At 35.8% G+C, this 24,331-nt stretch overlaps 1 protein-coding gene across 5 annotated transcripts in view; it reads right to left on the bottom strand.

Moving 5' to 3' along the window:
* Nucleotides 1-4,300: 4,300 nt before the first annotated feature.
* Nucleotides 4,301-24,331, bottom strand: part of LOC149787850 (uncharacterized) — a 200,622-nt gene continuing 180,591 nt past the window's right edge. For 4 of the 5 annotated variants that reach the window (XM_089974069.1, XM_089974071.1, XM_089974070.1 and 1 more), the window contains 2 exons: nucleotides 22,327-22,452; nucleotides 4,301-9,508 (listed from right to left, as the gene is read on the bottom strand). In XM_089974069.1, the coding sequence (XP_089830195.1) occupies nucleotides 9,345-9,508; nucleotides 22,327-22,452 (290 nt within the window). In that variant the 3' untranslated portion in view covers nucleotides 4,301-9,344. Of the gene's footprint in view, nucleotides 9,509-22,196; nucleotides 22,453-24,331 lie in introns of those variants that run through there. The other variant, XM_089974074.1, reaches the window with a different exon arrangement.

Raw genomic sequence — 24,331 nt, 5'->3', positions numbered from 1 at the left:
ATCAGTCTTATGTCATAATGAAGCAGATGACATAAAAGTTGTATCAGTCTTATGGCCTAATGAACTAGATGATGGCATAAAAGTTGTATCAGTCTTATGGCCTAATGAACTAGATGATGACATAAAAGTTGTATCAGTCTTATGGCCTAATGAACTAGATGATGGCATAAAAGTTGTATCAGTCTTATGGCCTAATGAACTAGATGATGACATAAAAGTTGTATCAGTCTTATGGCATAATGAACTAGATGATGACATAAAAGTTGTATCAGTCTTATGGCATAATGAACTAGACAATGACATGAAAGTTGTATCAGTCTTATGGCCTAATGAACTAGACGATGACATGAAAGTTGTATCAGTCTTATGGCCTAATGAACTAGATGATGACATGAAAGTTGTATCAGTCTTATGGCATAATGAACTAGATGACGACAAAGCAGGATGTCACAATTTTTGAATCCTAAATAAATATGCTTATCAAATAAAGAAAATAAAATAAAATGCAATAGAAATAAAATGATTTCAAATTGTAAAAAAAACAGAAATCACTTATACAGTATATAAAAATTACCCAAACATAACAAATTTATATTGTCAGCAGTAAGAACCCTTGGAATGTCAATATATTTGGTGAAACTGAAAAATGCGACTTACTAGTGTTCAAAATGCTACTCAGTAAGCATTGCCTTTAATATACTCTGCTATAAGCTGCAAAATGTTCATATTGTGAATTGCTTCAACCAGGCTGTTCGACTGGGCACTTTTCACCACAGGAGCTTTCTTTTGATAATGAAGGGAACGTATCTTTAATGTGACTTATGATTTACAGAATATAATTTATTCTATTTAGACAACAGAACAAATAAAATCTCTAAAAGGAACTGATCTGTGTGTGAGTTGGATTTTTAATGTAGCTTTAACAATTTTTCAGTCATATTGCTATGATATCTGCAGTGTGGCAGTTTATAGTGATGTCTAACACTGGGGCATCATGCCACATACATGTAGCATGATGTCCCACCCAGTCACATTTTTCCTGATGCCTGGGCCAACCAGTCCTAACACTAACCTCTTAATGCTGAGTGCCTAGCAAGGCAGCTGTTAGTACCATTTTTGTAAGTCGTTGGTATGACTCAGCCAGGGTTTGAACCTGTGACCTCCTGCAGGAACTGATGTTCTAATGGCCAAAAAGAATTTTCAGGAATCCAAGAAAAAAGTTTCCTGTTTATAATTGTTGAGTGTTGAAACAAGCTCTGATATTCTAGAATGATAACAAAATTTTCAAATTAGCTGCTGTGGTGACCATATCTGATGTAAGATCAGTACGATTTTCATTTAGGAACAACTAGACATTGAGCCCTGGAGGGTCAAGTGGTCCAACTTTACAGATCATGCATCTCACCTCTGTCTGCATGAGTTTAAGTCACAACTCGAAAAACAAGGATACATGAGAAAGCTTGCCAGTAGCATCCCATGTGTTGGTGCTTCTTCTCAGGGTGTTTATAAGTTCTTCTATACTGGCTCCCATGTATAGCCTATCATGTGCTGAATGATGGTGTTAAACCCTACAAGACCAAACCAACCCGAAATAATTAGATACTCCATGTCAATATGACCATCCATTAAGGTGGAGTAGAAATTTTTAATATGGCTGTTGGGGCAGCCATACTAGATGTCAGATCACCATCAGTTTCATATTGAACCAATTATGCATCCTAAAAATTCTGGCAAAAACATCATGCCAATAGGGTCCTCCTTTCAGGAGTAGCAATAACACAATTTTCAAGATGGCCACCATGGTAGCCATACTGAATTACAGACTGGTATCATTTTCGTTTATGGCCAACTAGACACCATAAAAAGTCTTCTGGTGAAAACCACATGCCAATATAAACTTCTGTTAAGGAATAGTAGCTATAACAAGTTTTTTTTAAAATGGCTGCCATGCTTGTTGTACTGAATTTCAGACTGGCACAATTTTAATTCAGAAATAACTAGACATGATAGGAAACCTTTTGGTGAAAACTCGATGCTGATAAGATTATCCATTTATGAGGAGTGGCAATACCAAAATTTTTAAGACTGGAGTTCACTTCAGCACCATGTTTATTTAGGACTAATTTGACATCAGAAGTCTTCAAGCAAACATCACATAAAGAGTTGCAATAACAAGATTTTCTAAATGGCTGCAGTGTCGGCCATAACAAATTTAGATAGCATAGGTTTCATGACCTAGACTCCATGAGAAGTCTTCTGGTGAAAACCCACTGTTGATACGACTTTCTGTTTATCAGAAGCAATAACAAGTTTATCAAGATGACTGTAGTGATTGCTATATTGGCATCAGATTAACACCATTTCCAATTACAAATGACCAGACATCACAAGCATTCAATATTACCTTTCATGTAGGAAGACTAGCAATAACATGATTTTTATGATGGCCATAATGTAAGTCAGATTGGCACCATTTTCAACTCACTATTATTTTTCCCAACTTACCATCTAATGAGGGTTCTGTGAAGATAATTTCCTTTTATTTCTCACTCTCCTGTGTCCAATAGTTTCCATATAATCAAAAGAGTTTGATAAACCCACTTCTAAGCATTTTTTGCTTAACACATTAACCCCTAGCAACAAGTTAACTTGGCAGGAGGTAGTAGCCTACTGCCGAGTGCTGTAGCGTCATGGTCATGCATGATACATTAAAGTGGGTGGCATTATAGAAAGGTAGACAGATGTAGCTCTACAATGATACCAAATAATCTGGAATTTCTAGTTGCACTACAAAATACAGAGGGAAAAACCTCATTTTTTGGACCCGATTTTTTTACTACCCAAAATTGGTCCATGGTCAGGATCCAATTTTGTGTCTGGATTTTAGAGTTTTTGGTCTCAGATCTAAGGCAAACTAGTATGAACTGCAAACAGACAGATGAACCTCTGCAAAAAGTAGGATAAGATGGGCATTTGGAATAAAGAGTGGTCTCGATACAAAAATAATGGCTCTGTTTAGCAAAGAAACAAACAACAGAACTCCAACTTTCACCCTTCTGCTTATGTGCGAGCCAAACAGCCAATGAAAAACAATGTTTCTAACACAACTAGGCAGTATGTTATTGAAAGATCACCTGGGATTTGGTGTTTTCCAATCTATTCAGAAATAGCTTTCAAAATGTGTTTCCTACTCGGAGTACAGTCATAAAAAGCACACCATTATCATTTACAATGCTAGCAACACACTGCTAATGTGTTTTGGTGAAACCTTATTTCAATACAGTATGTTCAGGTGAAGCAGACATACAAAGATTACAGGATGCCTGTCAAGGAAGCCATTTTGGATGCTGCATCACCATTTTGTTCAATATAGGAACAACTATATACTGCAAGAAAGTAGTGGCATGATGAAAGTCAGCAATGCTACCTGTATAGGAGAGGTACCTTTTACAAGATTTGTAAAAGTTTCAAAGGTTACATTAGCAGCCTTTTTTTTACCAGCTACTTGTATAGTTAGAAAACCATATGTCAATATGACCATCCTGTCAAGAGGTCCACTGATAATCAAATTTGTTCAAAATGGCCACCATGGTCATTATGTTGGAGGTCTGATCAGCAGCATGTTTGCATAACCAGCTAGATATCAAACAAAAGTTATTTTAATGAAAATGCCATACTTATATGACCATTTGCTTAGAAGAGGTAGCCATAACAAGATTTTTAAATGGCCACCATGCTGTCCATACTGTGTGTCAGATCCGCATCATATTAATTTCTGACAATACATGTGCAACCATTGCCATCTGTTTCAGACAAATAGCAATAATAATTTGCTGCCATGCTGTAGGTCAGAACATGTCAATACAACCATCCATTTCAAAGAAGTAGATATATAGATTTTCAGGACATCCATCAAAGAAGCCATTAGGAAAGCTGCATCAACATTTGTTTTAAATGCTGAAACAATATTATATATTGCAAGAAAAAATAATTTTTAAAAAGTCTGTGAAGCAAAATGTTCTGAAGATAAAGCCTTTACAAGATTTATCAAATTTTGGAAGGTCACACTGGCATTGACCAACTACATACATGTATGATGAGAAGGATAAATAAGTATAAACTTACTTTGGTTGCCATAGCAACCAAAAGGTAATGTTAGTGTTTGAAATGTTTAAAAGACTGTTACAATAATATTGTTGGCAGAATCTTTTTTCCAACTAAATACAGAATTCATTGTTCAAAGAACTCAATGTTATCAAGTTGCTTTAATTATGAAGGTAAAATAATAATTATCACAAGGTAGAACAATTATATTTGTCATGTTTTAGGGTGAAGAGAATACTGTTTATACAATGAAATCAAACTAATGGAAAACTAGTTATCTCATTTGAAAATTGTTGAAAGGCAGATGTCTTACAGATTTTTATGTAAACATCTCTTTAAGCAATTACTGTTAGTTGCAAGAATAAATCTGATGAATACAGGTATCTCTATACATGTGACAAATGTAATAATTGACACAAAATCCATCTGCAGGTTTGTTATCAATTGCAGTGGACTCTCTTATTTCATCACATCATGTAAATAAAACAAATATAATTTTTTCTTTCAAAATAAAAAATACTGTTAAAAAAGTTAAGATTTCACACATGGAATTAACAACATTTAGGGTTATTTCTAGACTCAGACTGCGTCAACTTTTCTTTTTGCCAGCTTCATTACTAAATCTTATGTACATCATAAGTTTCATTTACTATCTATTAGCAAGCAGACTGAATTTGATTTCTTTAATAGCTTTTTTAATTATGCATTCTTTAACATATGACAGCAAATATAGTTTTTGAATAACTTTCTTTACAACTCAAGTTGTTTTAAATTCTCATTTTTAATACATCTTAAAATGTTCAGCTAGGTTTTTTGTTTTTTGTTTTTTTGTGGGGTGTCCCTGTTCTGATCTTTTTAGACCAATAGAGTTTGTCCCACCTTCCTATTCCTAACTGTAGTTGTACCCGTAGGCTTAGTGTATTTGTTCAAAGTGAATGCTATTCGTTTCAGTTTTTAATTTTGGTTGTTTTCTTTAATTAAGTATTTTTTGGGTTAGCTATGTGGGTTGTGCCTGAGCACTTTCTCATATTTTATTTTTTTCTACTGTATTTTTTGAGTCCTTTTAAAAAAAATTAAATTATTCATTTTCCATAACTGTCAGTGGCCTACCAAATAGACGTATTTAATTCATTTACGTTCTAGTGTCTACATCTGAATGATTTGAATGCAATATCATCAGATAGAGCAATATTATGAGAGCCATTAGTTAGGGTCTTCTTGGGACACAATAGAGTAGTGTATCAATTTTCAGTTATATATGGTAATGAAACAGCCAAAAAATACCAGTGTGCTACCAAGTTAGCTCTTTGATCTTTACCGCCAAGTGAGGCAGAAATAAACAACAGTATGAACACTGAGATGGAGTTTGAAACACTGGGGAGCTCTTGTGTCCATACACATGTATTATAGCGATATTGGTTATCAGGTATTCTTTTGACTGGAGCTGTACATCTCAGAGGCCTGAAAGTCATTATTACTGAAAATTAACAAATATTTCTCACTATAAATTCTTGAGCAAGAGTTGTGAGGTTTTCAATGATAATTAAAAATTGCAACTTGCCAAAAATATCTGAAATAAAATTTCTCAGCAATAATCTTAACATATCATAACTTCTATGTTGTCAAACATTTGAGGAAAAAAAAAAGAGATCAAGCTTTTTATGTTCATTGGCCTACCTCAGAAACTAGCTCTGTCAAAACAAAACAAATGGATCTGATGAGGAAAAATAAAGATTTCTACCGGGTCAAAAGTTCAGATATTGAATGAAGGTTTTGATTATTAGATTCCAAAGTCACATACATTTCACATTGCTGTTGTAAGAGTGGGTTAAATTAAGAAGTGAATCTCTATCTCTCTCTCGTCCATTTCTTATTCAACTTGGTTGTTGAGAAAGAGAGAGAGATAGAAGCAGAACAAAATGAGATTTATAATGCGATCAAAATATTGTGATTTTTTTTTTAAAAATAAGCAAGGAAGGAATATGTTGGAGTCGACACTCAATACCCCACTCTCCCCCGTAAAATGAATGGTTGGTCCCTTTCAAGCTCATGCAGTTCTTACTCTTGATGATACAATGTATCACCCAATATAAGAAAAGACACATGACAGACTCATTGATAAATTGGGCTACTAGTTTAAGCTCGATTTAGTGTAACTTTAAAGTTGATACTGAATGGGATGGCCATGTCACAGCACTTATATATCAATTGTCGACTGTAAAGGGCCCGAAAAGCCTATCTCAATGAAAAATTTATAAAACAAGTCTGTATAAAGCACAAAGAATACAGTTAATCTAGTGCTGAAAAACAAAGATTTATATCCAGCTGCATCTGAGGCAGCTACCAGGTTACTTGTCCTTATTTCTACTGCAGACTGTGATAGGGGTTTCAGTTGCCAGAATCTGATCAAAACAAACTTAAGAAATTCTATTGGTATATCTACTCTGAAACATTTAATGAGAATTTCTATTGATGGGCCCAGTGTTGAGAATTTTGAGCACAGGAAGGCATTCAAGAAATGATCTTGGGAAAAAAAATGAGGCAGATTTTGATGAAGTGTCAGTGACATTGTTCATAATGTCTAAGCAGTATCAGTTATAAAGAAACATTTATTCTTGCTTTTCATATACTATACATTGAACTTCACATGTATATAATGGTATTGTTATATTTATTAATAGTTATTCTTGTGATCTGAAATGTAATAAAAACATGAAAAAACTGTTTTATTGTCATGTTTATATAGATTAAAAATAGGGCCAATAGTATGCATATATTTAAGTCCCTGCATCATGGCACAAAATGGCTCCTTTGGCTGAAAAGTGGCTCCAAAGTCTTAAATCTGGCGAATTTCAGGACACAAAGAAAAATATTTCCAAGAGAGGCCCTGACAGACCCAGATCTATCATCGCATAATGCACTGGCAGATCAAGGTCTGTGCAGTATGTTAGAAATAATCAGTAAAATAAACAACATAGACCCTAGTCTGCAGATGCATTATAGGATAGCAGTAGGGGAGTTTACTGTGGGCCATGCCTCTTCCATATCATGATTTGAAGTCCTCATGCATGAGTACTGATTGCCCTTCAAAAAGATTTAGAACACTAGCATCTATATTTTTTATCCTTGTTTGTTTACTTTGGAAATAAATGCAGCAGTTTTTTTGCTGAAGCTTTCCTCTTCTATTTACTTTTTCTATCCATATCAGTGATCATGCAATTTTTGTCCAAGCTCATGATAATCAGTAAGACATTTCTGTTAGTTGATAATCTTGTCCTTCTGAAGCAATGAGTGTATTGTAAACTTGTGGCCATCCTAATGATTTTTTTAAATCTTTATTTTTTGGTGTCATTTTGATGCACCAACTGTCACCATAGAGGCAGTTTTCTTGTACCAAAGATGATATATTTTAAAACAAGTGTTTTTGCATCCTTCCTATTATCTTGGCCTGTGAGAAAAATATTGATATTTTCTGAAGCATCGTACGCAAGATAACACAAAATCTCAGTTTGAGGAGAAATTGAAACTGACATCAGGTAACCATTACCTGCTATTAAAAGTACCAAAGGTCTTGTAATGATTAGATTTTTTAGAGTCATTTTATGTAAGTAAGGCTTTTACCTAACCTTTTATAGTTAATATGTTCTCAGTATTCAAGTTTATTCCACTTCAGATTCGGGGAAGTCTTATTAATTCAGTTTCCAAATTCTGTAAATTACAAAAATTCTGCAAGTGCAAAATTGATAAAATTTATAACTAAATTGGTAACTTGTACAGTTTGATAATTTAAGATAATGTCCATCATTTATTCAGTAAATGATTTGATATCAGAAATATGGCACCTTTGCAAAATTTAAGGATATTTAATGGTGATGAAATGTAATGTTTTAGTGTATTGCTTTATATATGGTGCCATAAATGAATTTGTTTGAGCTTGCTGAAATTTAAACTTAAATTTAAAATTAAAACAAGAGTTCCCTATAAAATAATTTTAATTTCGCTGAGACCCTGACAGGATCCCCATCACATCTGTTAATATTATACACTATTAGGTGAGAAGCTAAAATATTAGCCATTTGAATTACATTCAGTGCTCAAAAAGTCTGATAGCCCAAGGCCCGGGGTTGCCTTCACCTGAGAAACTGATTATGCTAATGAAATGCTAAAATTTAATTCAAGATGTTGGAAGACTGGTAAATTATTAATATTTATCCTCATGTATTCCCCTTATACAATACTTCTACTGAAAGCGGCAAGCATCGAGTACAAATCAAAGCATAATTATTGTGATCTATGAATTGCGAACAGGGGTCAAGCTAGACTTGAATTTTAGGGAGAAGTGACTTCTCCTTTTCAACAGAACAGTGAGGGAGAAGTGCTCACATGGCTTTAACATACATGTGATTCTAAAATACTATTTTAGATATTTATGTAACAGTCTAATGGAGACAGGAACTGTTCTAGCAATTGTTGCAACAATGCGTGGCCACATTATGTCATTCAGGCTAGCATGTATATATGACAGGCTGTTAATTGATTGCTTTGTTGTTGCAATCTGAAGCGTTTAGGGGAAATACTGGATTTTTTTGTCTTATAAGTAATAAAATGGACAAATGTAATGGCTTATGTTTTGGATTCAAAAATCGGCTGAACTTGAGATAAAAAGGAATGACATACTAAAAGTGATTTTGGCAAAGAAATTTTGAGATTTCACCAAAGTTTTGACCATTATATAGTATTTTACTTAAGTTTCAGTAATTTTTCAGACATTTCAAGAGGTTTCAGATAAACAATGGATATGAATTAAACAGGACTATATTAACCAGGGTAATATTTCAGTGTACATGAAGCAAAATTATACAGATGTTATAATATATGGAACAAATACTTATTAAAAGGATGATTGTGGAATGGGACCAGACAGAGTTTTTTTTTAAAAAAGTTTTGGAAACGATATAAAAAAGGTCCATACTGAGGAAAATCAAATTCAGTTCAGGAGAAAAGTGAAATCCTGCTTTAAAATGGAAAACAAAAATAACAATCTTGTTTGAGGGCAGTTACATTCAATTTAAATTAAACATTAAAAAAAAGATTAGAACAAGAAAAAGAAAAATAACAAGGAAAGATGTGGAAGGAAATTATTGTTCCCAAAATGAAGAATAAAATTACAGCTATCAGAAACAGGAAATATAAATGTTACTGAAAATCACACAAACTGTACAAGAAACAAAAACAATGCGTTACAAATCCCTAATCCATAGTGCATTAAATGCTAGATGTATTACACTGCTGGATGACACACCTGATGCAAAGTCTGTCATATTGTTAGGGGCCTCTCCTGTTAAAGCTGCCGCATACCTCACAGAAGATCTGGTCTTACAGACGACAAAAAGTTCGAAGGAATCTGTAAATAAATAAACAACAATTAATGTTTGACAATTGCAATTTTCCCATAAAGGAAGCAAAAGTATGAACCCCATTAAAAGGTTAATGCACAAAGAAAAACATGTCCTACTCAAAATTTAAGTGGACTCCTGATGTCATAACTACACAGGCTTAATCTGTTTTTCAAACAGTGGAGCTAATAATCCTGAATTTTATTTCAGCATATACCATATTTTAAAGGCAACATTCAGAGAAAAAAGAACTCTAAAACAGAAAGGAAGGGCTTGCAGGCATCTTTTTCTTCCATGGCGATATTTTCAGCAGACATCATGTCTCTGAGAGAAACCTTTCTTTGACAAAAGCCTCCGAGGTCAAGGCTACCAATGCATCTTGGGCCTTTTTAATTCTCAATTCTTCTTGGGATGACATGAAAGTTGCCTTTTGATGATCTCACTCCACTTTCTTTTCATTTTACCTTTGATCAGTGTTGATTCAGATGTAGAACATTTATGCTTCAGGCCCAGTTATATCAGCCAAACAAGTTGTCAAGTCATCCTCCAATTTAAAGTAGAGTTCCCTACTGAATGGTATGGTATGCTGACGTTATCTTAAGCCATCAGACTTCCACTGGGTTGGCAAGTCAGCAATGCATTAACAGCAGGTAATGTATTACTGCTATAAAAATGTGTTTTTTGGGGGGAGTAAAATTATTCTTATTTTTTAAAATTATACTTTACTATCTGTTGTTGTTCAGTTTCCTTTTCCCTCCTCAACCTAGTGTCCCTTCAGTCTTGTTCCATGTCAAAGAACAATAATTCTGATTGTTGGAAGTTGAATAGGGAATCAAACTGGGATCATTTCTTTTATTATTATTACAGACCACAATTACTATTTGGAGGTGGAAATAATCTCCTCGGATTTGTAACTAGTGCCAGCACAGCAAAAAATAAAGCAATGCAATAACAAGTAAGATAAATCCACTACCTGCCGGATCAAGTGAAGGGTAGATCAGGCATCAAATAACTGCCTTCTGAGAGACCGGAACTCATTAAAAAGTTTTCCTTGTAATGGGAATTTCAAGCTCCATGAAAGGATCCAAAAGACTCGCTCTTATAAAATGACTGAGTACTGCCAAGTGTAAATATTTCAGGAGTCTAGCAACGACTATATTTTGCAGAAAACTTTAGAGACTCTCTAATGTTATTAAAATGTGTGCTTGTGCCTAGCTCAAACAGAGGTGACTATACATTTAACCTTACATTTTAAAAATTAAAATGTTACGTTCCGACATAAGTTAGATGAATGTCATATTTCTGTAACATGTTCAATATGGGATTAAAAATGTGATTAAATATATAAAGTATTGCTTCTTTGAATTTGTTTGAGATTTTTCTTTTCATTCCTTCTCTAACACTCTCTCTCTCTCTTGTCACCTGATCCCTTGCTCTCCTACTTGTCTCCTCTCATTAATAAAAACAGATTCAACACTAAGAGGCAAGATGCAATTTGAATAATCTTCATGAATCTTATACTCTATAGACTGGGACAGCAATTCTTGTACCCACTGAATAATCCTCATGAATCTTATACTCCATAGACTGGGACATCAATTCTTGTACCCACTGAATAATCCTCATGAATCTTATACTCTACAGACTGGGACAGCAATTCTTGTACCCATTGAATAATCCTCATCAATCTTATACTCCATAGACTGGGACAGCAATTCTTGTACCCATTGAATAATCCTCATGAATCTTATACTCCATAGACTGGGACAGCAATTCTTGTACCCATTGAATAATCCTCATGAATCTTATACTCTATAGACTGGGACAGCAATTCTTGTACCCATTGAATAATCCTCATGAATCTTATACTCTATAGACTGGGACAGCAATTCTTGTACCCATTGAATAATCCTCATGAATCTTATACTCTATAGACTGGGACAGCAATTCTTGTACCCAATGTTTTGGTACTCTTACTTTCATTAATAGCTTGTTTATAGTAGTTCTCTTTTGCCTTATCTATCAAGTGCTTAGTTTTATTCCTTCACTTTCTATAGCTTTTCATGTCTTTTTCTTGTGGAAATTATCTCTTAGGTGCCTAGCCTCATTGATCTCAGGGGTAATCCATGTGGGTGTAATTTGGTGTTTAACCCTTTTTGTTTTAATTGGGGCATGCTTGTCTAAGGCTGCATTGAACATCTGATACCATTTGTCTAAGGCAGTGTTGACATCAGCTATATTGCAGACTGATTGGAAGCATTTGTAAACTAAATCATTTAAGAACATTTCCTCATCAAACTGTTTGAAGTCCCTGTATTGTATTTCAATGTGTTGGCCATTTTTAGATGATTTCGGAACATGTCTAGTTATACAGACTGGGTAGTGGTCACTCAGTGCATACAATGGCACATTAATTTCACTTATGTTTTAAGGTTTATTAGTATAGACATGATCAATGATAGTAGCACTTTTATCCGTTACTCTAGTGTTAATTAATTGAGTAAAGTTGTAAGTTTCAAAGCTACTTATCCATGTTAATGGTGGAGTTTTCATATAGTCAATGTTAAAATCACCTAATATGATAGTTTCTAAATCTTCCTTTAGTAAAGCTTTTTGAATCTGAACCTCAGTCTATCAATGTAATCAGCTGTGGAAGTAGGTGGCCTGTAAACTGAACATAAGAGTATTGACTTTGATTGGGCAAGGGTTACTTCGATCCAAATACTCTCTACCCCAATAGTTTCTAGATCAACATGTCTGTGAAATGAAGCCTTCCTAGAAAACAAAGTTCACTGCTGCATTCAGAGTCCCAAGGAAAGAAAGAGAGGGATATGTGAGCAGACAACAGTCTTCTCATCAAGTCTTCCTATGAGAGAAAGTATTTTGTGAGATTCTGTTGTGAGAAACACAGAATGTTCCTAGAAGGGGGGGTTGAAAATTTATGACCATATCTCCCAACTGGGGATTAGGCCTAGATGAGTAACTGTCTCCAAAAGAAAGAAATATCCTTCAGAAGAGCACATCTGAGTGAGGATCATGTTCATTAATCATTCATCAAAGTACTGGATAACTGCAACCCCTAAGGTTTCAAATAAGATATTACAGAAACTAGATGGAATGGAAGAACCCAAAAGTGAAAGATCTGTATGGAGCTGTATGTTGGAGATGGAAAGATAGGTGTCCCAGAAATGTATGGATACTGCTGACAGTCATTCTGCCCTAAGGCATTCAAAATGGGGGGGTGTATGTCTCCATCCTGAAATGTTCTTCCAGAAGAAACTTGTTGAATGGGGGAAAGGTCAATAATGAGTCAAAACTTTCCTCCTTCTTTGAAATAAGGAAGATTTGAGACCAGAAACCTGGACTTTGGATGTTCATCACCTTCTCTACTATACCCTTTCCCTGAAGAGTGTACAGAGATACCCATGGAAACAAATGTGGGTCCTTGAAATAGATGCAGAGTTCTGAAAATGAAGACAGTAATGCTGCTTTATTTTGCAAAAGACCCATACATTATAAGCAAGGTCTAACCAAGCCTCTGAACAATGGCTCAGTTTAGCACCTACTATGACAATGAGAAGATGGAAACATGGCACAAGAGGATTATAAATCCCAAGGGACAATTGTCTCCCTCCTTAGGGATGGGGGAGGGATGTGCCATCATCCAACCAACTTGTCATCATAAAGATGAGTGGAAAGGAGTTTAAGCTGAGTCTGACAATTTTTCTTGAGGGCTCCTGCTAAAAACATTTAGAAGGGAGAGGCAAGGACCTTTTGGGACATAGGTATTTCTTTGCCAATTCTGAAGAGCCTGATACCATAGCTAGGCAATGGCACTGCTAATCCATCAAGTCTTGTGAAGCCATTGTAGGTATTAGCCCTCTGAATAACATCTCTGGATCAAGAGGTGTGGCTGGAAAAAGGCTTTTGTAGTGCACCAGAAAAACCTTTGTGGTATAAAAGGTGTATCACCATGAATGTTAATTAAGAAGCTCTGCAAAGAGTACCATGGATACTGACAGCATGCCTTGGTGTCTTAGGAACGACCTCCAACAATCTCTGCAACAAAGCTGTAGATTATGATTCCTCCTTCAAAAGACTGAAGGTGGCAGCCCGAAAAAGATCAGAATGCAAGGTTATGGCAACTAGTGACTAAGTCTTCAGTTTCAATCAGAATGCAAGGTTATGGCAACTAGTGACTAAGTCTTCAGTTTCAATCAGAATGCAAGGTTATGGCAACTAGTGACTAAGTCTTCAAAGCCTCTTGAGACAAACTACTGATATAGTGCTAAGTCCCAGCAAAATTCCCACCTGGGAAGCAACTGAGTTCCAGTCAGGGGTTTAAGGGGCCAAGCAGGCAAATAGATTCTGTAGCTGGAGGAGAAAACCAGGGATCAAATCATTAAAAAGGGGACAGACCACACCTTCTGCTATATGGCCACCTCTTGACACAGAGACAACGTCTTTGTCAGCTCCCTCACCATCACTGAGTATGGGAGTAGCAGTAGATCCTAATTAGGCTATGCCTTGGAGATCCTCTCCAAACTGTAGAGGATTCAAGCATCCAACAATCCCACGAGTTCTGGACACAGATCTGGGGGACGGTGGTGGCAAGAAGTTTACCACTGCTTTGTTAAAGGTGCAAATTTACTCCACTTCCATCAACTGATGTGCAGGGTGGGAGAGAGACCTCAAAAGAGATGAAATGACATGACTCATTTTCCTTGGAACTTACTTGTATCAACCAAAATTGTTTACTGCCCTCTCTTTGCTCTCAGGGTGATGCAGGACTATTTCATCTTCTCTCTCATTTTGGAGAAGGGGACTTTATGACTCGTGTTCCATCATCTCATCTTGATTTTCTTTTGGGAGGGGAATACAGGACTAACCCAGTGTTCCCCTCTCCCTGGAGAAGGAAGCTGATAGGGAGCTGATGATTTCCTTTGAAAGAGGAGGCTGTGGGTGGCAGCCCCCCCCCCCTTGATAACATGTCTAGAGGAGGTGGGCATGATCTACAATATGCCTGGTCAAATGATCCTCTGTGCCATAGTAACATCATCCATGATATCACGGTTGAAAAAGAAGACATAACTGACTCACCACTGGGCGGTTTAAGTCCTCATTTTTCACATGGGCTGAGGAGAAACCCTGAGAAAGAAGAGGTGTTGACCCAATCCTTCCACATTATTGGTCATCAAAGTTCACAGCCTGTTCCGAATGGGACTGAAATGAAACACAGAGAAACAGGGGTTATCAAAGCAATAACTTTCCCCAAGACCAGTAATCAAAAACATAGTGTCTGGTCCAAAAGACCTGTCTGGTAACCACAGTTCAGTGTCTAGTGTCTGACACTCAGTGTTCAGAGTCCAGGGCTTGGCGATATCCAGAGACTAAAAACATGAGATTACTACCAATCACCACCTGGCAGTGAGCACTGGGCACCTAATGATGGGGGCTGAGGTCACTGGGAACTGATTACCTAGTGTTTGGTGCCCAGCATTCACTTCCAAGTCACTAGGTAATGACCTTTTTAATGTAGCTTTAAGACAATTTCAGTCAAATCACTACAATGTCTGCAGTGTGGCAGTTTATAGTGATGTCTAGCACTGGGGCATCATGCCGCAGACTTGTAGCATGATGTCCCACCCAGTCACATTATCCTGACACCAGGCCGACCAGTCCTAACACTAACACTAACACAACCAGGCCTAACACTAACCTCTTAATGCTGAGTGCCAAGCAAGGCAGCTGTTAGTACCATTTTTGTAAGTCTTTGGTATGACTCGGCTGGGGTTCAAACCAACAATCTCCCGCTTTCAAGGCAGAGGCTTTAACCACTAGGCGACCAGAGCAGTAATGACCCATCAGATGACGTAGACCTATCTTTGTTTGGGGTCTAAATGAAAACACATTTTCCTTGTGCTGGGGGTCCTAGCAGTTTACCTCCAGCAGAAAGTACACAGAATCTCCATCTTGTGGGAACTGACAATGTTTCAGTGATCCCACCCTTGCAAAAGTAGGCACCTTCCCTATCCTGGAAAGAGCCATGGACCCATCTCTAACAGAAGCTAGTAATGTCCCTAAACTGGAAATTACTATGGAATGAAGGGGGTCTTCCAGTGATGAACAGGAAGAAGCAGATCCCTTCTTCCTGGCCCTCATAGGCATGGTAACTTTCCACTAACTTCCATACCTTGTCAGTGCCAAAGACAACAAATAGTACATATGCAGTGCAAGCTAAGCAGATGGGGGTGGGGTGTCCCTTGCAACCTTTTTATTGACAAAGAAATGCAAAAGCAGTAAGCTAATGTGTTTGCAACGTTCCACAAAATGTCATTTAAATGTAAGTGTTTAATGCTATTTGAAGGTTGGAATTTACTGATACCTGTTTCCGTGGATACTTTCTATGAAACTGATAGCTTGAATTAAAGACATAATTTCCGGTCATGCTAAGGAGATGGCATTATTTTAAAAACCAAAATTCATTAAATTTAGTAGAAATTGATTTCACTTCTCTCACATATAAGTGTAGTAAGTGAATGACTCACATTTCAGAGACAAGTGAAGTATGCTTCATTGATAATTAAAAATTGTCTAATTTGCAAATAAAATCCTTCGCACTTACACAAGGACTTACAAATCCACTTGCATGACTCCCAGGACAAGCTCAAATTTGGTTTGGGCAAGCTCAAATTTGCAAGGCACTATCCTGCAGGCAAGTCCACAAATTGGAGAGGCGGGTACAAGATAAACAATTTTTTTTCAAATGTCAGTGTTTCTCTGTGCTAGCTAATTTAGCAACAAGGGTTCATGTTCAATTCAAAATGCTTTATGTTCTGCAAGTTTTATACCCTGCGATCTCACCACAATACATATAGCAACACCTTTGTTTAGCATTTATATGTAGTACATCCTTCTACATGCCCGGCTATAGCTTCTTTCATCTCTTTTAGTCAATGTCAAGGTCAGTCTCACATTTTCTCATGCAGAAGACATGATAATAAGAAAATTTACAATATAAAGCAAGATTTGCCAAATAAATAAATACTTATATTTTAACTTATCAGTTACATTGTAATCTAATATTTGTATAAATCGCAGATTTGCCAACTTTCAGGTTCTAAGATAGCCTCAGGCAGTTTTTCCAAGATTTTCAAAAGTTTTGATGTAAATCAACATTTTTATGGTGAGTAGGAGTTAAGTGCTGCAAGTACAACTCATCAGGTTTCTTTGACAGGTGTGTGTTTGGAAATAAAAGCCACTCATCTCTAACGACTAGTTACCAGGAAGATTTCATTCAAAGCATGATTATATTTGTCAAATGTAGCATCCAAAGGCAGTGTTTATGATATGTTGTTTACCTAATAATTACAGGAGACTTGATATATACTTCTTGATAAAGGAGACGCGATACATACTGCTTGGAAAACTATTAAATGGACAAAAACACTCTCCAATATTTTGAGGCATGTTGCTGATTTGATGGCGATTATTTGATAAATGTAAAAGAAATGGATAAAATAATGTGATCACAAATCCTTGAGCTGTGACTATAAATAAATCATTACAAACAGTCTTGCTTTAATTCCCCCTCCCTCTCTCTCTCAAACTATTTTCTACCTATCCCTTTATCTGTCTATATACATGCATGTCTCCTTTCGCTCTTCTATGTCTGCATTTGAACTACTTCTAACTTACATATCTACATGTATTATTTACATGTATTACTTACAAATACATTTTTTGATAACATTAACTACTGACATATGGTTGTAAGGTGCCAACAGATATGCAAAGGAAGCAACAGTTTCAGCAAAAATAATGGGATTTCCTTAAAGAAATACCTTATTTTGTCTTATTGTTTTACTCTAATTGGGATATTATATCTGGGGCAAGCTCATACTTTCTAAGAGCAAATTCAATTTTCGTCAGCTTGTCCTGAACACACTGACTTTTATAAATTTTGTAAATTGTGATGAATATGAGCATTAATATATTATTTTCATAATGGGTGTCAAAGAACCTGAGCTAAATTCAATGAAAAAACCCAAACCTTAATGTAATTGCTGCAACCTGGAAACTCTGTCAACTTTGGAGAAAAAAAATTGCCATGGTGAGTAGTACCTTCCCAGAAAAATATACCTATCTGGTTTCATGGCTGTATATACAAGGTCATTACAACAAACATTTAACATAACTGGTGAATAAGTAGACCTATTTTTGCTCACAAAGGAAAACAACTCACATAAAAAAAGTTAGTCACCATCTTCTACTTTTGACTATGGTGAGAAGAATAAACCCATTAAGTTTCATGACTATGAACAACAGTATTAGAAAAACCTAGATTTAACGAAAAGTACTGTGAACAAAACAGTACATATCTGCCCCATGTTTTGAAATCCTCAATGAATGGACAGTTTCGTGCATAAACTATTTTATTCTTTTCAGTTCCATGACCTTTGACCTTTTAAACCCTAAACAAATAGGATTTTCTTTACCCTAAGTGCAAGTCATCCTCCAATGTTTGGTCCAGGTATGTGATACAGAAACCATTTTTCTTGATTCTGTCACAGTGACCATGACCATTTCACTCTAAGATCAACATGGTTTTTCCTCACCCTAAGAGCAAGTCATAATCAAAGTTTGGTTGAGTTATGTAATAATGATGAAACAATGTTAATGCGCATAAACCATTCTTGTTTTCCAGTCAGTGACCTAGACCTTTGATCTTTTCAACTAAATGTTGACTGGATTCTTCCTTACTCTACTAAGAATCTATTTACACAGCTTGGCATGTACAAATGGTGGAGAACACAAATTACAGTATGTAAACCATTTTTTTCTTTCAGTCATAGTGACCTTTCGACCACAAAATTGACTGTGTTAGTTTTTCTTACTCAGATGCAAACTATCCAAAAAGTCTGGTAACTGTAGATGGTGAACAACTTGAATTATTTTGCAGAAACCAATTTTGTTTTCATTCAGTCACAGTGGCCTTATCTTTGACATTTTGACCACAGAACAAATAGTGTTTTTCCTCATTCCAAGTGCGAGGTATCCTCAAAGTTTGGTAAATACAGATGGTGAAAAATTTTAATTACTGCATAAAAATCATTATTCTTCTTCAGTCACACTGACCCCAAAACTAACAGGGTTCTTCCTTAGCCCAAAAGCAAGCAATCAACAATGTTTGGTAACTATAGACAGTGGACAACTTGTGTTCAAAAAACAACTTTGTAACACACATACAGACTGCCTTATGGATGGCTTGGGTGTGAAAAATTAGGTCACTGTGACATACTGTGGTCAGTAGTACCCTCCAAGTACACCCATCTACATACAGTAGTGTCAGAGAAACAGAGCTAAATGCAAAAACTCAAGAATTATACAGTCAAATCCAGTTATCTTGATTATGTTGGGGGTGTCAAATAATCGTCGACATAATTGGGTTCCGAGATATCAGGGTTTAGTTGAAAAATCTACTGCAGAACAATGATTATGCATGTGAAGTACCAAAAATGAGGAGTTTTGTTTTTAAAAACAAATGGCATTTCTAATGTACATTTTAAAAAAATTCAATCATGCCTGATTTCAGAAAAAATAAGATTGGAGGTCTTTTAAATGAGATTAAGTAACAAGTCACATATTTTTACAACACTTAAGTTATTGCAACAATGTCTGTGGTTTAAATTGCTTGTATTTCCCTGTGAAAAGCCTCATCCCTTTGGTAGCCTCAGCAAGACCATTATTTTCTCATGTTGTCCAAAATCTAGGCCAATTTAAGTACATGTAGGACTACAATTATTTTTAAAAGTATTTTCTTTTGTTAGAGTTGACTTGTGACTAGTAGCAAAATGTAACTAACCAATACTGTGCATGAAAATCAATCATTTTTGTTGATCGTCAGAGGTTCCTTTACACCAGCATATGCCAGTTTTTACTGATAAAATTCGCCTCTGTACCGGAAAATAGATTTTTTGTTGTTGTAGGGTTTAACGCCATTTTTCAGCACAAGATAGGCTATACATGGCGGCCAGTATAATTGGTGGAGGAAGAACCCTAGAAAATTTAGTGAAGGACCACCGACCCATGAGAAGCTACTGGCAGGCATTCTCACGTAACCACATTCACCGAGACTGAGACACGAACTGGCAGGCATTCTCACATAACCACATTCACCGAGCCTGAGACTCAAACTCACGCAGACAGAGGTGAGATGGCAGTGATCCATAACAGTGAGCGCTTTAGACCACTCGGCCACTCGGGGCCCCTCCAGAAAAAGATAAGGCTGTCAGTATTCAATGTACCAACAAACTGTAAAATGTGTTTCAAGTCTCTAAAGTTAACTGTCTCAACATCAAATTCTGTATGAAACCAACTTATTCCATTAATACAGTTATAGTCCCATATCCTTCCTGACTTGGATTAGTGACCATCTGCAAGAACACAGCATCAGAATTTTTGATGGGTTGCGAGACTTTGATATGCAAGATAAAAACAATACAAATGAAAGCACTCCACTTTTTGTTTCATATTTGTTAATTCTATCAGTCACTTTCTGCTTCATTCTGTTTGTGTTGAAGAATATGTAATCATCGCACTGCGATCGACTTTATTTAAAAATATACTGTGTACTATTTACTTTTACAATACTATTGGTGCTTTTATTTATGCTTGTTCAAAATAAATTAACAACCAAGTGTTTCTGGAAGGGAGGGGGGACCAACTTGGTTTGGAATTTTGCAGGTTTCTTTTTAAAGATTATTGTGAGTCACATGATGTAGCCATCCTGAAGTTGAATGCTTACACTTGCACCATGCAAGGAAACACTTTATTAATGAATCCATTTTAAATATATTGTGTAAATCAAATTAAGTTTTTTAGCTACATTTAATGATGTTAACCTGAGAATTTTCCAAGTTACAGATAAGATCAAATCTACAATGCTGTGTGGGATGAACTATATTGTCGTGTTGTTGACATGTGATAATGTCCATTTTGAACACATCTTCTTCAAAGGTCAGAAACACATTCATTCAATTTCCTTACTCTAAAGTATTGTTTACAAGATAATTTTCTCCACTATGCAAGTGATAAACCATGCATTGATGAGACTGGATGATTACCATTTGTATCGGTAAAATTTGGTCTTGTACCGACTTTTTTCCCTCCTTGCCGGTACTAGGTATTGTTAATAGCTGAAATGCCAGATCATTTTTCTTGCAAAATTCCTCTGAGATGGACATTAAAAGTTGGATTTTGTTGAATTAAGCGGGTCTGTGTTGCTTTGGACCGAAACTTATGCCCAATACAATGAGGTTATTGACTTAACAGGGGTCGAGATAAGCGGGGAAAAATTAGCATAACAAAGAAGGATTTTTTCAGGACTGGACCAAAACGCTCGACATACATGGGTTCTTGAGAAACCTGAGGTCAAGATAAGTGTGTTTGTATTCTTTCTTGGTCATTACATCATGTACTCTGGCCATATGACATTTTAAAAAAAGTACAGAAGAAATGATACATTGTAATTAATTTGAATTGATAGATTACATTGTTGCACTTACACACAGTTAATCAGTTCAACTAAAACAAGCAATTTATTTTAGTTTACAAAACTTTACCAAAAGTTTATCAAGGCTAAAGTTTCACTTGTACTTTTTGAGCCTAAATATCCATTAGATATTTTATGTTATACATCCATAACATCAGGGACCACTATGGTTTGAACAAATGACCATGATGGTCTGAATAGATGACCATTATGGTTGGAACAGATGACCACTATGGTGTGAACAGAGGACAGAGGACCACTATGGTTGGAACAAATGAGCACTATGGTCTGGACATAGGACCACTATGGTTGGAACATATAAACACTATGGTCGGAACAGATGACCACTATGGTCTGAAAATATGAACACTATGGTCGGAACAGATGACAACTATGGTCTGAACATACAAACACTATGGTCGGAACATATGAACATTATGGTCTGAACATATGAACACTATGTTTGGAACATATAAGCACTATGGTCTGAACATAGAAACTATATGGTCTGAACATATAATCATTATGGTATGCACATATGAACACTATGGTCTGAACATATGAACAATATGGTATGCACATACAAACAATGGTCTGAACATATAAACACTATGGTCTGAACATATAAACACTATGGTCTGAACATATAAACATTATGGTCTAAATATATAGACACTATGGTCTGAACATATAAACACTATGGTCTGAACATACAAACACCATGGTCTGCACATACGAACATTATGGCATGCACATATGAACATTATGAACACTGTGAAGCAAACTCTGCATATGTTTTCATGTACCTTTGTCATTTTCTGTTGAAGTTCTAGAGACTAGCAAAATGAAATTGCCCAAATAAACAGGCAATTTCACTTTACTTGTGTCTAGAACTTCAACAGAAAATGACAAAGTTGACAACATTTTGGTAGTTTATTAGATGTTGTACCTGTTTGTTATTACAACAATGTAATCTATGTACTCTTATCCCTTAACATTTATTACAATATATAGTGTATGCTTTGCTAATCTGAAGTCACATGACTAAAACACAGCTTAATGGCCAAGAAAGGCACATAAACTTGAACATTATGATGATAATACCACCATCAAAGTGATATCTATATAAAATTACATGTTCATGACTTTCAAATATTTTATTAGTGCAAAAATCTTGTCTTTTCATCATATGCAGATGGTTAAAAAAAAACAGATACTGTATTCAGTCCACTCTTTGTAAGCATACATTTTCACCGATGTTTGGAACACTACCTATGCCATTATGTCTTATCCGGATCAGACAAAAAGTACATGCTGTAACTATGGCTACCAGGAAGACAGAACACACGATGATCAACGCAATATAGTTATCAGGATTTTGGTCTTCAGGAATACATTCTGAAAATAAAAAGACCAACAATTTAATACCATTAATATATTTCCAACTATGGTTCTACTGCAGAATATGGAATAAAACTTTAAACTGTAAAACAAATGTATCTGACAAACAAACACTTTTATACAATACAACAACATAAAATTCAGGGCCCTGAGTGGCTGAGTGGTCTAAAGCACTCACCATTCCAGATCACTGCCATCTCACCTCTGTCTGCATGGGTTTGAGTCCAAGGCTCAGCTAGCGTGGGTACATGGGAAAGTCTGGCAGTAGCTTCTTGTGGGTCGGTGGTTCTTCCCTGGGTTTTCCAGGGTTCTTCCTCCACCAGTTATACTGGCCGCCATGTATAGCCTATCTTGTGCTGAAAAATGACGTTAAACCCTAGAACAACAACAACATAAAATTCTGATGTTGATAATGATGACAGTGTCATCACTGTTACCATCACTATGTTGATAATGATGACAATGTCATCACTGCTGCCATCACCATGTTGATAATGATGACAATGTCATCACTGTTACCATCAAAATGTTGACAATGATGACAATGTCATCACTGTTACCATCACTGTGTTGATAATGATGACAATGTCATCACTTTACCATCACTATGTTGATAGTGATGACAATGTCATCACTGTTACCATCACTATGTTAATAATGATGACAATGTCATCACTGTTACCATCACTATGTTGATAATGATGACAATGTCATAACTGTTACCATCACTATGTTGATAATGATGACAATGTCACCACTGATGTCATCACCATGTTAATAATGATGACAATGTCATCACTGTTACCATCACTATGTTGATAATGTTGACAATGTCATCACTGTTACCATCACTGTGTTGATAATGATGACAATGTCATCACTGTTACCATCACTATGGTGATAATGATGACAATGTCATCACTGTTACCATCACTATGTTGATAATGATGACAATGTCATCACTGTTACCATCACTATGTTGATAATGATGACAATGTCACCACTGATGTCATCACCATGTTAATAATAATGACAATGTCATCACGGTTACCATCACTATGTTAATAATGATGACAATGTCATCATCAACATTATCAACATTTTCATCACTGTTACCATCACTATGCTGATAATGATGACAATGACATCAGTTACCATCACTATGTTGATAATGATGACAATGTTTTCACTGCTGCCATCACCATGTTAATAATGATGACAATCTCATCACTGTTACCATCACTATGTTGATAATGTTGACAATGTCATCACTGTTACCATCACTGTGTTGATAATGATGACAATGTCACCACTGATGTCATCACCATGTTAATAATGATGACAATGTCATCACGGTTACCATCACTATGTTAATAATGATGACAATGTCATCATCAACATTATCAACATTTTCATCACTGTTATCATCACTATGTTGATAATGATGACAATGACTTCACTGTTACCATCACTATGTTGATAATGATGACAATGTCATCACTGTTACCATCACCATGTTGATAATGATGACAATGTCATCACTGTTACCATCACTATGTTGATAATGATGACAATGTCATCACTGTTACCATCACTATGTTGATAATGATGACAATGTCATCACTGTTACCATCACTATGTTGATAATGATGACAATGTCATCACTGTTACCATCACTATGTTAATAATGATGACAATGTCATCACTGTTACCATCACTATGTTGATAATGATGACAATGTCATCACTGTTACCATCACTATGTTGATAATGATGACAATGTCATCACTGTTACCATCACTATGTTAATAATGATGACAATGTCATCACTGCTGCTATCACCATGTTGAAAATGATGACAATGTCTTCACTGTTAC

Source organism: Sinohyriopsis cumingii, chromosome 11 (genome assembly GCF_028554795.1).
Source record: "Sinohyriopsis cumingii isolate HCF-2022 chromosome 11, ASM2855479v2, whole genome shotgun sequence".
Taxonomy (NCBI): Eukaryota; Metazoa; Mollusca; class Bivalvia; order Unionida; family Unionidae; genus Sinohyriopsis; species Sinohyriopsis cumingii.
The sequence above is the reverse complement of the archived record's forward strand: the minus strand, read 5'-3'. Positions and strand labels throughout refer to the sequence as shown.